At 43.6% G+C, this 18306-nt stretch overlaps 1 protein-coding gene across 3 annotated transcripts; it reads left to right on the forward strand.

Moving 5' to 3' along the window:
• Positions 1–547: 547 nt before the first annotated feature.
• MON1A (MON1 homolog A, secretory trafficking associated) lies at positions 548–15608 on the forward strand. Of its 3 annotated transcripts, none has more exons than XM_083603416.1 (6): positions 548–1073; positions 5971–6141; positions 8552–9019; positions 10878–11643; positions 12572–12719; positions 13186–15608. In XM_083603416.1, exons 2-6 carry the CDS (start codon positions 6018–6020, stop codon positions 13324–13326), a joined length of 1647 nt encoding a protein of 548 aa, XP_083459542.1. In that variant the 5' UTR covers positions 548–1073; positions 5971–6017; the 3' UTR covers positions 13327–15608. The 3 variants fall into 3 exon arrangements, with proteins under 3 accessions (XP_083459542.1, XP_083459540.1, XP_083459541.1); XM_083603414.1 differs by having other exon boundaries at positions 549–1073; positions 5997–6141; XM_083603415.1 differs by lacking the exon at positions 548–1073 and adding an exon at positions 4559–5360 and having other exon boundaries at positions 5997–6141.
• The last annotated feature ends 2698 nt before the right edge of the window (positions 15609–18306 follow it).

The following is an 18306-nucleotide window of genomic DNA, read 5'->3' on the forward strand; positions in this document are numbered from 1 at the left end:
GGTGCTATACATGGTTCTTCTCATTTAATCACAACAACAGATTAGGCTGAGAGTCAGTGACTGGCCCAAGGTCGGCCAGTGAGCTTCATGACTGAGTGGAGTTTTGAACCGTGGTCTTCCAGGTCCTTGTCCAGAACTCTAACCACTACAGAATGTGAACATTCTGATTTACAGATCTTAATGCATACAGCTAAAAGCCCTTCAACTTATTTTTGTAGCAGACTCGATCATACATGCTTCTCTAGGAGTAAATCTGAATGAACACAGGAGAATTCAGTTCTAAGTAATGTGGCAGCATGGCTGTAATCACAAACATATTTATTTGGGAATAAAACCCAGCGAGACTTCTGAAAAAACATGCCACAAGTTTGTTTTGGCTTTTTTCCCTCCTTAACATTTAAGAATGTGATGTGACTTAATAAAAACATTACAACAGAACATTTTACAGGATTTAATAGTTTGAAACAGGACTTCCTCTCCATTTCCCCATCTTCATCATGAGATTAATAGTGTCAGCTGACCTTACGAGGCTGTCATAAGGATTCAAGATAGAATGCATGTAGAGTGCTTTGAACTAAGTGATACTTAAATCACTCCTATTTTTATCATCAAACACAGACACCAAGGTTTCCTATGCTGAGAGAAAGCTTAAATCTTCACAGATTTTCACATCTAGGCAGATGTGCATCAACCAGAAGTCTCTTCCATTTTCTGTGGAGATCGTATTTTGTCCACTGAAACACCGTAACTGCAGAGTGTGGAACTACATTCCCCAAGATGCACTGGGACTTGTGGCCCAGAAAGTGACCTTTGAAAGGAAAAGTAGGTAGTGCACTGTACCTTCCTGGCTATAGCTGGCGAGGGCAGACTCAGCTGGCTAGACTGGGAAGCATGCCTGTGACTGTGCAGCATCAGAGTCTCCAGAGGAGATAGCAGCATGCAGAACCCCCTCTCCTCTTCCCCTGGAGGCTCACACTCTTCCCTTTCTGCTTAGACATCACCGGCAAGGCAGCTGCAGAAGCAGACACTCACTGGCGCTTTCCACTCCTCCGCAGGCTGTTCCTGTCAAAGCTGTAAGTATCCTTTGTGTGCTGCTAGACCTAACAGGAAGGCACATACAGGGGCTGGGCCTGTGGATTTCTTTCTTCAGCCTTGCATATATTCCACGTTATTTGAGCAACATAAATGGCCCGCTGTGGAATCGGGGGAACTGAAATTCTTCCAAACTGGATTTTGTACAAATCCGTCTGCTGTACTACCAAAGCCAACGACGATAAGGTTCCCCAGGAAACCAGAAGCAAAGAAACTAGAGTGGTTTGGGATCACACTGTGCTCCCTAGGAGATTCTTCTCTGACGGAGAGAGACAGCCCAGGAGGAAATGTAGCAAAAGTAAAAGTCAGGGACATTTCTTGAGAAGGGCTGGCTATGTCCCCACTACTTAAATTGTGTGCTGGTCGTCTCAGTGTGGCTTAGAACTTGTACAAAAGCATAAATAATTATTTGATTTAGAGCAATGTGCTGGGCTGAATGACTGTCAACAGAGCAATTAACTCTACCAAGTAGCAGCAGGTCAAACTTGTGGCCCTGTGTGCCTCCTCATCCTAGAGTAATACTGATATCAAAATGCCTATGTTACTCTTTACAGCTGCAAAAGCACTTTATCACCATTATCATGCTGATACCTTTTATTGTTATAAATGGCCATTATTGTCATTGTATAGGGAAACGACTGAGCCTGAAAGAAGAGTAGCTTGTCCAAGTCCACACACTCAGTCTGTACTCTGTAGCAGTGTGAGAAACTCCGATATATATGCCCAGCACCAAATGGCTCCTTAAACCAGGGTTACAGTTGCCAAAACGGAATGCCTAGTTGCCATTTTGGGACCAGGCGGCTCAAAAGTTGTATTTTTCAATACAGTGGTGCCTCAGGTTACACACACTTCAGGTTACATAAGCTTCAGGTTACAGACTCCTCTAACCCAGAAACAGTGCTTCAGGTTAAGAACTTTGCTTCAGGATGAGAACAGAAATCGTGCTCCGGCGGCACAGTGGCAGCAGGAGGCCCCGTTAGCTAAAGTGGTGCTTCAGGTTACGAACAGTTTCAGGTTAAGAACAGACCTGTGGAACGAATTAAGTATTTAACCTGAGTTATCACTGTACGACTTTTGGTTCCTGTAATTAATTCCGATTGTACAGATAAAATATCATGGATCAAATTCTACAGGATGTGTTGCTAGTGTGTGAAAACAGACCAGGTCCAAGGATCCCCAGGCATGCACCTCCAGATGGTGGAGACATCAGGCGCCATCCTGGCCCCTGGGCATCTTCACTTGATCGCAAGTGACCGATAGCCAGGTGCAAAATGCACCTGGCAGATTTCGAACGCTGCTCTGTAGCAATGGTAAGAACAGAACTCAGGTCTCCCAGGTCTTTGTGGGTGAATGGCAGCTCACCCAGGAGAAAGTAAAGCCAGTGTGGTGTAGTTAGAGTGTCAGACCAGGGAGGTCCGGTTTAAACCACAAACTCACTGGGTGACCTTGGGCCAGTCACTATCTCTCAGCTTAACCAACCTCCCAGGGTTGTGATGAGGATTAAAGAGGAGTGAATATCATGTGTGCTGCACTGAGAACCTTGGGGGCAAAATGGAACAAAATTGGGGGGGTGGTCTTAGCTTGCCCATGTTGATAACAAAATCTGGATGGATGGGCAGGTTCTCACCACCACCCCAAATCTGGCCAGTTGGGGACCATTTACTTTGTGCTACGTAAGACAGTGAGTTTCTTTTATGTAAAGAGAAAAAGTTTGATGCAACTGGGGATACAATTTGGGGTGACCCAAACGTCTTGGAATAGAGACAGGGGTTGTTTCCTCTCATCTCTATCCTGTTGAAATAAACATTTTGGTAATTTCTAAATAAGGAGTTAGTTGGCCTGATAAAATGTTAGGGCTTGATTAATTACAGTTTATGGAATCTCAAACTTGCAAGCTCTTCAAGGGTGTTAAGGAATAATCATAAGCTACAATTATCTTAATCAGTGGTCTGCTGAAGATACTTCAGCTCATCAGTAAATTTTATTGTTTGGTTGTATGTTTTTATATTGTTGTAAATTGCTGTGATCTTTATGTGTATCTTTATGATACAGTGGTATATAAATATTTTTATAAATAAATAAATTAAGCTGGGACCTAATTGCAGAATGTATGTAAAACACACCTAGGGACACTGGAGGAATTCCTAGCTCCTGGTATCTCTTCACTATGTTTCTCGCACATCACCCAGAGTTATTGTATGGAATAATACTTCCTCTCTAAAAAGAGACAAACATCTGTCATATGATTTATCTGATAGACCAGAGGGGAACCTCTGACCTCTAGATGATGTTGAACTCCAGCTCCCAACCGCCATCGCTAGCATGGTTAATAGCCAGGGTTGATGGGAGTCACTGGTTCTGCTTTTTCTTTTCTTTTTTTGTACGAATGGAGTTCTCTTGTCTAATACAGGAATAGGGAACCAGATGTTGCTAACCTATGTCTTGTTCCCTATTCCTGTGTTAAACTACAAAAGCCCAATTTCTAACAAAAAATGAAGAACCAGTGACTTTTCCACCGTACTAATACATGCAGATTAAGTATGTATTCTGAACCAAACACCTATTAAATAGTTGCTCTTTTCATTTGCTGAATTTTGTGTTGCTCTGTTTTGCCAAGAATGTTTTTAATGTAGCTATTTGTTTTTAATATATATTGTGTATGTATATTATTTTATCTTTTTCTGTATGTCATTTAATATATTAAACCTTGATAGATTTTAGTAAAATTCATGCTTAAATGTTCATTGTATTTTACTCAAATTCTTTAATACGGTATGTTATCTTTCATTAAAGCCTATTAGTATTTAAGCTAGTTGTATTTTGGTTTTTGTTGTTTAGCAGTGTTTCCTCGGGCCAAGCATCACTTCAAAGCATACAGCTGGCTATGTGCCATTGGTTTTCAGACCTAGAATTCTGAAACAGCATGCAGTCCAAACCTTTGCATGTTTATTCAGAAGTAGATTCTACTGAAATTGCTGGGTCTTACTTCCAAATATATGCATAGGATTGCACAAATTTGTGCTGAAAATTTACATTGCTGCACAAGGGGGAAAAGCAAACCAGTCACAAAAGCAGGTGGAGTGATGGCTCAAGTCAGTTAACCATTGTTCCAGGAAGATGGATGAGAGAGCAGGAGAAAGGCACAAGGTGGTAAGGAAACAGACCAGCTTAACTCATACCAACAGTCAAGTGCAAAGTTAGCTCTGGATTTCCATTTCTACCTATTTGTTAATCTTGTTTAGTGGGAATTTCCCCCCTCTTTTGAAAGCAATGCAGTTGAAATTAAATTCAGTTCAGCACTGATCTATAATAACTTTATTTATTTTGTTAACCACTTGCAGATCCTGTGCACCTTGACTCAGAAATAATTTCCACTGTGTTCATTGGGATTAACACCCAGAAAAAGTGTGTCAGATGGTAGCATGAGTTCATTCAAGCTATAATCCTATAATAATAATAATAATTTATTATTTATACCCCGTCCATCTGGCTGGGTTTCCCCAGCCAATCCTATACTTGCTTACCTAGGAGTAAGAACCATTGAACTCTGTATCACTTATCTCAGAGTACATAGGTTTAGGTTGCACTGTAACAAGTTAGCTCAGCACATTCCAAAGTCTTGTGGTAGATGACAGATATTAAAAATAAGTAACTACAAAGGACATATGTTAAAATAAAATAAACACCCTGCTGCCAACCAACTTAACATAAACACTCATCTTCAATACATGGCACTTTTTTTTTTACATGATCAGTAGGTGAAAATTCCCCAGTGTGTAGAATTCTTCAACATGCTATGGATAGCAAGGTATCTGGGATGGAATGAAAAAGGGTGTTCAGTGCTACCAGCTCTTACCATTTAACTTATTTCATTTTGTGCCTGGATGTTTGAAGACTGAAAGCATGCAGCTTGTAACCAATTCTGCTTTAATTGAAATAATCAGAATGTCTTTCCCATCCTGTGTGTGCCGTCAAAAGTTTGAAAATATGGAAGTCGTGTGCTTTAATAGCTGTGAAACCTAAAGGCAAATGAAAGAACCCACTTTCATTTGCTTTTGAGTCTTTTTGTGATTTGTACACCTAATCTCATAAGGATTTGACTCCTCCGTTATCATTTGATTTTAACAACCACAGGCAAACACCGATGGGACATGGTTGACATTTAACCAATCAATATGAAAAAGACACATTTTTATTGAGCCGGTGTTAACATGAGGAGTCTCTCGCAGAAGCAGACTGTTCATCAGTGAGGAGAGAGATATCGCTGAGTACATTACCAAACCCTCCTGCGCTTCACGGTTTCAAATAAAAACATTATTCTGTACATATAATACTTTAATTGTCCTGTGAATAAGGACCACTGCCCCTGCTTCCTGTTCGATTGTTACACATTGCAGGAAAAGATTGACCATTTTACTGCGGGATCAACAGATCTAGCCATCCCTACCAAACACTGGAATCATGTGGTGTTAGTGCCGTTGCTGTTGAAACATCTGCCCCCACTGCTTGCTGGCCAGAGCCATACTTCCAGGTCTTGAGAGCATTGTTGAGTTCAAATATTGCTTAGCCATGGATTCAGAGGGTGATTTTTGGGCAAGCCGCTGTATCTTAGCCTCCCTTCTCCATTTGTAAAGTGAAAATGATAGTAACTTTTCTCATAGGGAGGTGTTGAGAAGAAACAAATGCTGCACTACGCAGTTAGAAAATGCTCACTCTATATGGGATAACTATGGCGTAATTAAACCCGAAGCATTTCCAGGCTGACTTCCTGCTTCATATAAATCCGATGCTATGGAGGTGCTCCAATGCACTTGTTTTGTCACTCAGGTTAGGTAACTGCATAAGATCTGCCCTGCTTTGGGGAATAAAAGCTAGCAGGTCTTTTTTTGTTTGCTTGTTTGCAGGTCCCCACAAGCTTCCAAGGGATGGCTGCTGATGTTCACAAGAAGGATGGAGATGTGCCCAATGGCTCATTGGTCCCATGCGACAGAAAGCAGGCTGAGAGGTCAGAGAGTCCTACCCCAGGTCTCACGCAGGGAACAGAACCAGGTAGGTGTGGACAGAGCAATTCAGGGGGGTTGGGGAGGGCGAAGCAAAGGAAGAGGGGACCACCCAATCCAAAGCTTTGCCAGGCAGGTGGGGCTGTTCTCTGTCCCACTCAGTGGCGTAGCGTGGGGGTGCAGGGGGGCCGGCCGCACCGGGTGCAACATCTGGGGGTTAGGGTTAGGGGGTGCAAATCCACGGGTTAGGGGGCGCAAATTACTTGCCTTGCCCCGGGTGCTGACAACCCATGCTACGCCACTGGTCCCACTCGCCTTTATTTGGGGGCCAGTGTTTTAGCGCTTTCCCCTGCCACCGACGCCTGTTTTTGCCAGATCCACAGTTGGCACACTTACAGTGGGGTGGCAATGCAAAAGGGTGCTGTGTTTAATCTACAATTTTCTTTGTGCACCGCTTATACTGTGTTCCCCCTGCTATTTCCTATGCACTCACTGCCTTTTCAGTACTGGGTTTTTAATCTGTGTTCACACGAAATTATCCAAATGCATGTTATCCTGTACTTGGTTATAAAATACTACTCTTTGATGCATTGTTTCTCAAGCTTCACACCTCTTGCTAATACCTTTGCATAGGGTAAAGATATCTCCGCTCCCTGGTGTGAACTGAAACAAACTGACACTAAGGAAGCTGTGCTGATGTGAACAGCTAGGGAGGCAAGAGGTGTGAAATGCACCAGGGGGGAAATCAACATCACTATGCTTTAATCTGAGGCATGGGTAGGCAAACTAAAACCTGGGGGCTGGATGCAGACTAATCGCCTTCTAAATCCGGCCTGCATACGGTCCGGGAATCAGCGTGTTTTTACATGAATAGAATGTGTCCTTTTATTTAAAATGTATATCTGGGTTATTTGTGGGGCACAGGAATTCGTTCATTTCCCCCCCACCCCAGAAAAATATAGTCTGGCCCCCCACAAGGTCTGAGGGACAGTGGAAGGTTTGCTGACCTAAGGGGATAATGGGAACACACCCTTAGCGACCTCTTTGATTAAGTGTTTTATAAGTCTCATACTTTTTAAGCTGAGCCGGAATTTTGTTTAAAATAGGAAATTCGTATTCAAATCTATTTTCAATCAAGTATACACCATACACAACAAAAACATTTTTTCTGTGATTTGGGCTCTTCACTACCTGCTGATCTCTCCACCCCACTTCCCAAAATTGTTATGAACTTATAGTCAGGCACCATTATCTGATCAACTCTGTCGACTGACAAAAAAAAAATCTCCAGCCAACAGTGCTCATCTGAGGCTCGCATAAACACAGACTGTGTCATAATGACAAACCCAGAAGCTGTTGACCTGCTCCTTAGGCAGCATTTCCAGACCCCCCACACCTTATGCTAGCAATAATAAATGTCATATTCCCTTGATCAAAACAAGGAGAGGACACAAAACAGAGCTAACTAAATTCTGCACTGCTGGAAAGCAAGAGGTAATCCAGAATAGTTGTTGTCATTCGTCTGTCTCGAGAGACGAGGCACCACTGGGGGTAAAGTGAAACCGTTGGAGAGTTATAGTGCCTACAGTGACTGTGGAGACCGATATGGGAGAGACATGTTTTGTTGCAGGTGGGACAGATGAAAGCATCTGGTTTTGCTGTTACAGATGCACCAAGGTGTTTCTTCTGTCTGCACAGAAAAGGGTATAGACCAATAGACCTGTTGCAGGTTCAACATGGCTGTATGGTGAGAATAAACCTGTCTGAGGTCACCTTTGTAATCAACAAGTAGCCAATCCCAAACATGCTTACTTCGTAATGTAAATTCCACTCTTATTGATGGGACTTATTCCAAGAAAGTGCTCCTAGGGTTACATCTTTAACCTGCATGTACTTTTCAGCTGCTTGTGGAGAATTGTTTTCTCATTTCTTTCTTTGTAAAACTGCTACAAAAGGCTCAGTGAAGCAGTTCCTTTGTGAATGTACCTAAAGAATGCACATGCTCTACTTTAGTATGGAAGATAATGAATATCAGATACTTAGATGGGAGTCAAAGGCTTTCGGGTACAAGGACCTCAATTTCCTGCTATCCCACAGTGCAGTTACCACATCAAAATGTTAAAATGAAAGGCCCTGTGTGTTCTAAAGAAAGCTATAGAATTGGAGTGCTTTCTAAGGAGGATTGGGAAGCATGCATGCTATTTAACTAAAGGATATTTCCTTACAGCATGGCACAACCATTGAAATCTGCGGTTTGCAGCTTGTAACCCACTAGATGAGGAGCACGGGAAACTCTGGCATATGGTTAAGGAAAATGTTGGGAGATTTTTGCCATCATATGTGTCTTGTGGGCATTTATGAGTTTTCCTACTCACTCTTTGATGATGCCATTGTCGTAGCTTTTTATCTGCTCCTTCCGGAGAGTAACTCAGTATCTGTTCTGACATGTTGTTTACAAGGGGCAGGCCAGGAGGGAGCCATGTTTGTTCATGCCAAGTCCTATGAAGACCTGACCAGCACCGAGAATCAGGATGCGACTCCCCAGAGCCCGGATGAAAGCGAAGAGCGCCAAGGTGAGCAGGCAAAGATGGAGGAGATCAGCAAGGACTTCAGCGAACTGAGCACCCAGCTTACTGGCATAGCCCTGGATTTGGAGGAAGAGATAAGGCACAGCAAAGAAGACAAGATGGAGCTCTCACCGCAGGCCTCGCGCCGAGACTCTGTGCTGTCCGGGAAGGAGGAAGAAGACGTGACCATGGATGCCTGGCGCATGCACCAGAAGCATGTCTTTGTTCTAAGTGAGGCAGGCAAGCCGGTGTATTCCCGCTATGGGTCCGAAGAGGCACTGTCCAGCACCATGGGGGTGATGATGGCTCTGGTGTCCTTCCTTGAAGCACAGAAGAATTCCATCAGGTCTATTCATGCAGGTACTTAGGAGTCACACTGACAGGGTTTCTTCCCAAGAGACCGCTATCTTACCGTTTTTCATTTGGCCTCCCAATTGGAAAAGAACCTGAGAAACAGGAGCAAGGAGTGCGAATGATCTTTCCCCAGGATAGCCCCCTGCCAGAGTGGCATGGGGACATGTTTTTATTGTGCTCCTTTCTAACCCAGCAGCTTTAGGAAATATTAGATGTCATCGAATATCCGATTGCCAGTCCCAACTTGTACACAGAATAATCAGAAGAGAACAATATGCCCTTTTCACATTCCATGTAGAAAATGCTTCAAAACTAAGCCAGAGAAGGAAGCTATAGATTTCTTTGAAAGGCAAGTCTCAAGCCAAAGTGTAGTAAAAATGATTATCTAAATCAATGTTTGGTCAAGAAAGCCTTTCCAGACTGCTAGCTATAGATGTTGATAACCATGTTGACAGTGCTGCAGTCTCTGGGATGGGAATCTACATGTAGATACCAGTCAAAGGCAATATTCTATAAGTAAAGGTAAAGGGACCCCTGACTATTAGGTCCAGTCATGGATGACTCTGGGGTTGCACTGCTCCTCTCACTTTACTGGCCGAGGGAGCTGGCGTTTGTCCGCAGACAGCTTCCAGGTCATGTGGCCAGCATGACTAAGCCGCTTCTGGTGAACCAGAGCAGCACACAGAAACGCTGTTTACCTTCCCGCTGGAGCAGTACCTATTTATCTACTTGCATTTGACGTGCTTTCGGACTGCTGGGTTGGCAGGAACAGGGACTGAGCAACGGGAGCTCACCCCGTCGCAGGGATTCGAACTGCTGACCCTCTGATCGGCAAGCCCTAGGCTCAGTGGTTTAGACCACAGTGCCACCCGCGTCCCTATTCTATAAGTATGCTTCCTTAAATCCTGACAATCACTGCCCTAATCATTAGCAATTAACTTAGATGCAATTAACTTAGATTGTTTTCTTACCCCTAATTCTCATTGAGCAGGGAAACCCAAGCTTGGACCATATCATTTTAAATTGCTGATGGGGATCACAAAAAATCCATGCATGTTAAGCACACACACACACGAGAGAGAGAGAAGGCTAGGTTAGAACCCTTCTCCATGATGTCTAGGATTTTTCTTTTATGTACAGGAACTTTTTTTAGTAGAGTAGCTGTCAGTCACACAAACCCTCACCTGCAATCTGAAGTAGTAGAGCTCAGATGCAAATTGACCAACTTGGTGAGAAGTAGATATTTAAGAATGGGAAGTCACTCTATGAAGCTAAAATATGAGCCCCTGGTAAAGATGGTTTCCTTATGCCATAGCAAGGCAACCTTGTTAACTGCATACGCGGTAGAGTTTTGTATTCCCTATTCTTTGTTAGGTTTTAAACACTGGGTTTCCGGGAGAGTGTAGGCTTCTTATCACACTGTTGCAAGGAAATTTGCTTTGTAAGGAAATTGATTTTATTCCCACCATCTATTGTAAGGTTAGGGAACTAGGTCTGGTCAATGGGCTGGAGTCTTCCTTGCCCCACTTGACATGGGCCAACTTTGATAGGCGGGTGGGACTGCTCACCTGTAAATCATCTGACATCATTACGACATCAGGTGACAACTTGAAAGGGACTTGCTGCAGACTGTGGGATAGGTGAGAGTGGCTTGTGGAAAACAGACTCCAAGACCAAATTAGGACCACCGCCAAGCCTAGTTAGGCCTGCAGGCCAGGGATTCCCCCACAAGTGATCTATGGATTCAGAGGAGTTGCCTCAAAAGAACCATAGCTGCTTTGTGTTCAGGACTTCCCACTGTGTTCTAAAGAAACTGATGTGTTTCTTCTCGCTTTCTCCCTCCCCATCCTTGCCTTCTTGGCAGATGGGTACAAGGTGGTGTTTGTGCGCAGGAGCCCCCTGGTGCTGGTTGCTGTGGCTCAGACACGGCAGTCAGAACAAGAAATTGCTCAGGAGCTTCTTTATATCTACTACCAGATCCTTAGTCTCTTGACGTGGACCCAGCTCAGCCGTATCTTCCAGCAGAAGCAGAACTATGACCTGAGGAGGCTGCTGGCAGGCTCCGAGCGCATCACGGACAACTTGCTAGACCTGATGGCGAGGGACCCGAGCTTTCTGATGGGGGCTGCACGTTGCCTCCCTATGGCTGCTGGAGTCAGGGATGCCGTGAGCTCCTGCCTCCAGCAAGCCAAAGCTAAAAGCCTGGTCTTCTCCATCCTCTTATCCAAGAACCAGCTGGTATCTCTGGTGAGAAAAAAGGACCAGTTCCTGCATCCGATTGACCTTCACCTACTCTTCAACCTCATCAGTTCATCCTCCTCATTTAGAGAAGGAGAAGCCTGGACTCCCATCTGCCTGCCCAAATTCAACTCCAGCGGTTTCTTCCACGCTCACATTTCCTACTTGGAGCAGGACACGGACTTGTGCCTCCTTCTGATCTCCACTGACCGTGAGGACTTCTTCACAGCGTCTGACTGCAAGCACAGGTTCCAGGAACGGCTGAAGAAGCGTGGTGTTTATCATGCCCTCGTGGAGGCGCTGTGCACTCCTTTCTACACTGTCTCCCAGGTGGGAATCCCAGACCTCCGACACTTCATCTACAAATCAAAGAGCTCAGGACTCTTCACCAGGTGAGAATCTGTTCTGGGCCACATATTTCTTTCAGCTCATAAATATTAGCTGATGCTTTGCTAAGTGGCAAGGGTGGGTGGGATTTATCTATTAATTTAAAAGCATTTCTAAATGACTTAAGTGTTAAAAGATATCTAAATGATATATGAAATGCAACATAAAAACAATAGGGCAGAATCGTAAAAACAGAGAGTTGTAGGCAATGTTAGTCATTCACAGAGTAGACCAATTGAAATTAATGGACAGACTAACTCAAAGTTACTCAAAGATACAACCCAGAGATACAGAATAAAAAAATCCCCAGTATTATAAAAACAGGAATTCAGTACAGGGCCCAATTTTATGGGTCAGGGAAAGTGCCTATTTTGTATTGTTTTTTGCTTTAAATATACTTGCTGTTTGGGAGGGTTTGCTGGTTTTGTGCCTTAAAGACGATTGTGTAGAAGGTGATCAAAAAAATTAATGATGATAATAATAATAATAATAATAATAATAATAATAATAATATTCAAGGGCAGGTGGTCTTTCAGGTAACCTTGTTCTGATTGGTCTACCCTTCTCTGTGGCACAATAGTCAATACCAGTCAGGATGGCCTCCATGTTTAGCTTTGGGGCAGTACTACAGAGCTCATAGGATGCATAACATATTGCTGTGACGCTGCATGGCCCACTGGTTTTACCTCTAGAATCAAAAGTGAGGCCAGACTTTGAACTGCAAGAATTCTGTTTCAGTGACAGCTCATCTGATAACCAGGAATGCATTTAGCTAGTTCCTTAGCTCTGGCTTCTGCCCCAGATCTTTTTCTTTCTGAACTTATTTCTGAATAGTTTTCTTTTTGTCCTGTGAAAAGAAGCTATTCTGCTGTAGTCCATTTTCCTTTCCATTCACGATGAGAGGTTTAACTAAGGGGAAATTTCTTTTTCCAGCCCAGAGATTGATGCTCCCTACATCACTGAGGAGGAAAAAGAGAGACTTCTGGGATTGTATCAGTACTTACACAGCCGGGCCCATAATTCTTCCCGTCCTCTGAGCTACATCTATTACACTGGATCTAATGAAAATCTCCTGGCTTGGGTAAGTTACACCTCAGCGGCAGTTGCTAGAAAAATCACAGTAAAAGCAAAAGCTGGGGCTGTAACTGGATGTACTAGCTTATTATCTGGGTTCACCAATTTAGAATTACAAGATCAGAAATGGATGCTAGCATGTATTGCAACAAATGCTTTGTTTTTTGTACATTTGCTCTTTGCGGGTGTGTCCTCTGGGTACATTTCCCAATGTCCATTAACTTAATCTTTAAAAATGCATGGTAAGTGTGATGGATAAAAGAGCATACAAGGTTTAAAGCAGCAAATAATTCTTCATCAGATTTCTTCTCATTTCTTCTTATTAACATCCTCTCTCACCAACAACATCTGAACCAGTGAAAAATACCAAAATCTCAATCTTGGCAATCCCCACGGCAACAATTCTTCTTCTAGAGGAGTGGGCTTGCATTGTTGGCATGTTGTAATGGAGCTTTAACATTTCCTTTCTTCAGGTAACTAGTGCCTTTGAGCTCTACGTATGCTTCAGTCCCCTGGGAACCAAAGCAGCAGCTGTCAGCGCTGTCAACAAACTTATGAGGTGGATCCGCAAGGAAGAAGACCGGCTCTTTATATTAACACCCCAGACTTACTGACTGCTGCGGCCTGTGTCATCTGCCTGGGGTTCCTCAGTGCCGGTGAATGCCCGAAGGGATGTCCTCTTGCCTCTGGGGAGACTAGACCCTCTCTCAGAGATTCCCTCCCCAACCAGAAATGGGAGGAGGAGGAGAAAAGGTGGGTCTGAGGAGAACAGAGTTTTGTGCCTACAGGGAGCATCTGGGAAGGAGACTTGCATTTCAGTTTGTACTACATTTTAAACATTAACCCTACTGCGTCTGGAATTGAAACATGGATCCTCCTGGCCTTCATCCATGTGATTGCTACCCAAGATGCTCTTCATCCCAAACATAGAATGTAATTTCTGCCACTTTTTTTCTTTTAGCTTGTCTTAAACCAAATTTTGTCCACATCTCCAGAGTGTGTATTCCCCTCCTCTCCTAACTAGCTTCTGTTGGGAGAAGTTCAGGCAATTGTTTTCCTGTATTGTTGGCCAAGCCAATGCATCAAGGAGTCCAGTGTACTTCATTGCCCATGGCTTCCCTAATCTTTAATGACTTCCCAAATGTCCTCTGTGTCCAACCTGTGCCAGGCTGCGTTGCACCTGAAGCAGTGGGTCATCAAAGCAGCACGTACTGGGGAGCAGAGAGAGCATTTTATGAACAGTCTGGCTCCCTGCTGCACACTTCCCTTTGGAATTGGCTTAGGTCACTGATTCCTTCTAGTTTTTATTCAAGTTCCTAGTTTGCAAAGCTCTGATGTATCCACATCTCTGCTATTATACTCCACATGCTGCCCACACAGACTGGGACGTAGGAAGGGGTGTGTGGTGGGGCGGTCCACCCTGGGTGTCATCCTAGAGGGGGTGACAAAATCCTCCCTGGGTGGATCGCCGCCATGCCGATCACCCCCTCAGGTGAATTGCACCACCCCCGGGTGCACGGCTTGTGTGCCGCTCTGGGTGCCCGATAGACTTTTCTTTATTATATTACTCATAATTTCAACCACAAAGGAAAGCTGCAGGTTCAAGGATAGGTGTGGATAATGCAAGACTCTTTTAATTGATTAACAATTGTTTAGACTGATCACTTTCACACTGAGGACGTACCAGAAGAAATCAAAAGCTCAAATTTTATCCATCCCAATGACAGAATGATTTACACTGTTAGATGACAAAAAGACAAAGGTGTTTTCCACATCAGGCTTAAACCACCTTTTTCTTATATCTGTCTGCAATTATATTTTACATTCTATCCTTTCGTTAATAACATTACTACAAGGTGCAAATAGGAAGAGAAAAGACAGAGATGCTTTTTTGGCCTCGTGTTATAGGAATGCTCGGAGATGATGCAGTCTACTCAGGAGGTAGACTTGCAGATTTCATGGGAGACAAAGGAGCTAAGTTCTACTCCCCATGCCCAACACATCTGTGATGTAACAGGAGATTATTCCAATCCATGGTGAAGCAATCACATTCCACGTACCGTATACACATAATTAAAGAATGCGCTGTGCTCCAGGAATAACAAACAGTATAGTGAAAAGCATACATAGGGAAGTGGCAATTGTGCCTGCAGTTCACTTTGTAATTGCCTCATTATAAGAAATGTAGAGACAGATCTGGAGGGAGGCACTTGTATAGCTGATATTCTACCCAGCGAAAAACATAGCAAACAACAAAATCAGGAAAGAAGGTGTGGTCTACATTTGAGAGGTTTGGGAGAATACAAAGGATTGTGCTTAGGTCTTCCAAGTTCCAAAGTAGATCAGCAAAGAGAATTCTCTCTCTCGGGTTGACCTCTGTAATATACACAAAGAGAAGACCATACAGTTATTCTAAAGTCTCATTAACCTCAACCAAATACTGGGCATTATTTATCCTTGGCCATGATCTCAGACAGGTAGTAAACCTTTGCCTGGGTTGTAGCACCTCAGATTGCAGGCGTGTGGGGGGGGGGGTTTGCTCATGTGACCAAACATTCCTTTGTACAAAAGGAATATAACATTTTTGGGCACATGGAGAAATAGCATGTCAGGGAGAAGGCCAGGCTGGACCTCTTCTCCCTGACATCCAGTTTTCCATGTGAATGATGTTTTTTGGAATGATAGGCATTCAGTTTTTGCATGCATGCTGCAGTTGTACAGCCCTAGGCCCAAGTTCGCTGTCTCCATGTGACCCCAGGCCTAGATGTGAAACTTTGTAGGAACTCAATACGCTAAGCTTGTTTAAGCTTGTGTGAGAGAGGGGGGGAGGTGGGGGGAGAGAAGGTTAATGTGACATACCAATGGCAATGTAATTCATTAAAGCAAATGAGCAAAAGCATTGTCAACTCCTGTCTCTAAAAGGCTGGGAACACGACAGCCACAGGGTGGCAGCAAAGGGTCAGAAGTGTGAAAGCTTTCTTACTAATCAGGGCAGTGACAACACAAACAAGAAATCGATCCAAACGGAATTTTTAAAATGAACAAATTTTCTGTGCTTACAGCGTGTGAGTCCAAGGTCACATCTTCTGCTACACATGTGAATTAGAAAGTCATATAGTTGCTTTAGATTTCTACAGTTACAATAGTAAAGGTAAAGGGACCCCTGACCATTAGGTCCAGTCATGACCGACTCGGGGGTTGCGGCGCTCATCTCGCTTTACTGGCTGAGGGAGCCGGCGTACAGCTTCTGGGTCATGTGGCCAGCATGACTCAGCCACTTCTGGCAAACCAGAGCAGCGCACGGAAACGCTGTTTACCTTCCCGCCGGAGCGTTACCTATTTATCTACTTGCACTTTGACGTGCTTTTGAACTGCTAGGTTGGCAAGAGCAGGGACCGAGCAACGGGCACTCACCCCGTCGTGGGGATTCGAACCGCCGACCTTCTGATCGGCAGGTCCTAGGCTCTGGTTTAACCCACAGCGCCACCTGCGTCCCACAGTTACAATATTCGTGATCAATTCCTTAATAACTTTTAACTTTCATTTTCAGTATATTGGAACCTCCATTGAGAAAATCTCAATTACCCAACTAAAAATCCTACTTAGTCCACCCTCATTTTTGTCCTTCACATATCATGTCAAATCTCTCTAAATAGTTCTTTTATTAATCCAAAGTACATCATTTGAGTTTTCTGGATAACATCTCCCCTAACCTTACCTAACCTTTTGCTAATTAAACCATTTGGTTTCAGGAAATTTGCAGTAAAATTGTTACTTTCATTGTTAGGTTGTGCAACTTGCAGTTGGTACATGTCGTATCAAGGGTGAGCCCAGATGGGGCTTGCTTTAGGATTAGGCAAAGATATCAATTCCAAAAGAGCGTAAGAGAAGTTTCTCTTCTCATTTGGACAAGACTTCCAGTTTTTGAAGGAAGACTTCTCCCTCTAATAGCTCATTTGACTACTTGTTAACCCCACTGGCATCCTCTTGCTCCTTTCCTGACCTGTAGTATACATTTCAGTTGAGCTTCTAATATTGTATTTTTCAACAACACCTTGCCATTTTGGAGTGAAAAAACCTTATTGACTTTGACTTTCAGCTTCCTTTTTATTGATCCCCTCATTTTTGGGAAGTTTTCTCTTTCGACAAATGTGACCATGTTGAATTTTCTTGACAATTTGCCATTTACAGGTATGTTTACTTTAATAGCGTTATGGTCACTGCTCCCAATTGGTTCAGCAACACTTATAGCCTGCAGCAGGTTCTGGGCGCCACCAAATATTAAGCCCAGGGTGCTGCCCTCTGGTCGGCTCCATGACCATATGTACTATAAAAAGGTAAAGGGACCCCTGACCGCTAAGTCCAGTTGCAGATGACTCTGGGGTTGCGCCGCTCATCTTACTGGCTGAGGGAGCTGGCATTTGTCCGCAGACAGCTTCATGCTGCCAGCATGACTAAGCTGCTTCTGGTGAACCAGAGCAGCGCACGGAAATGCCGTTTACCTTCCTGCCAGAGCAGTACCTATTTATCTACTTGCACTTTGACGTGCTTTTGAACTGCTACGTTGGCAAGAGCAGGGACCGAGCAACGGGAGCTCACCCCGTCGTGGGGATTCGAACCACTGACCTTCTGATCGGCAAGTTCTAGGCTCTGTGGTTTAGACCACAGCACCACCTGCGTCCCATATGTACTGTACTAGAGCAATTATTAGGGTTTCAATAAATTTCACCCATTTGTCATGACTGGAACACATATGTAGCCAATCTATGTGATGGTAGTTGAAGTCACTCTTTTCTGGATGCTTCCTTGATTTTATTCTTCATCTCAAGATCTCCCTGATCATTTTGAACGTGGATGATCGCACATCCCCAGTATTAAATTACTCTTGGGGACCCACAACTATCCTGTGGGGGAATCTGCCCCTTTGGGGATTTCTAGCTTGCTGAACTAAATCTCCTGTTTGCATTGCTTGTTCTGTCCTTCGAGGGAGGGCACAGCAACTACTATGCTACCCCACTAAAGAGAGATTCCCAGAAAATATTTCACAAGGGCATTTAAAATGCCTGGAGAAAAGCCGGAAGGAGCCCTACAAAGAAACTGGAAATAACAGTATGAATGCCAGAGATGGATGATATAATCATGGTTTTGATTTTGCTACTTTAATTCAGTGCAAGCAATTCCTATGTAGAAAGGAGCTCTTGATGCCTTTTGTAAAATAGTTGTCAGCTTTAACAACCCTTACATTGCCTTATTTAAATCTTCTCAACACAAATCACATTTTAATAAGCTTTGTTAAGAAAAATGTAGGGCAAGATTGCGAAACTCTTTGCAGATCAGTTGATAACTAAAACGTTTATCTTTTGGGATACAGTTACTGTTATGGTAAGATGATGGGAATTAGTGTCTGCCGCGTGTGGGAGAAAGCAATCCCAGATCTGTAATGTTTCTTTATTTATTTAGAGCATGTCTACCTTGCAGCCTCTCAGTCCTCACCACAAAAACCTTTCAGTGCAGCTTATGTGGAATAAAGGAAGACAGCCCCTTCCTGTGGGCTTACAAAAATACACAACACTAAAGGAAGAGGGAAAGCAAAC

This window comes from Podarcis filfolensis (genome assembly GCF_964270895.1).
Source record: "Podarcis filfolensis genome assembly, chromosome: 2".
Taxonomy (NCBI): domain Eukaryota; kingdom Metazoa; phylum Chordata; class Lepidosauria; order Squamata; family Lacertidae; genus Podarcis; species Podarcis filfolensis.

What these genes read in the sequence shown, in the direction of transcription:
- MON1A (XM_083603416.1), top strand. Translation starts at nt 6,018, where the DNA reads ATGGCTGCTGATGTTCACAAGAAGGATGGAGATGTGCCCAATGGCTCA. An exon ending in CACGCAGGGAACAGAACCAG is followed by an intron (nt 6,142 to 8,551) that starts GTAGGTGTGGAC and finishes GTTGTTTACAAG; the next exon opens with GGGCAGGCCAGGAGGGAGCC. An exon ending in AGCTCAGGACTCTTCACCAG is followed by an intron (nt 11,644 to 12,571) that starts GTGAGAATCTGT and finishes TTCTTTTTCCAG; the next exon opens with CCCAGAGATTGATGCTCCCT.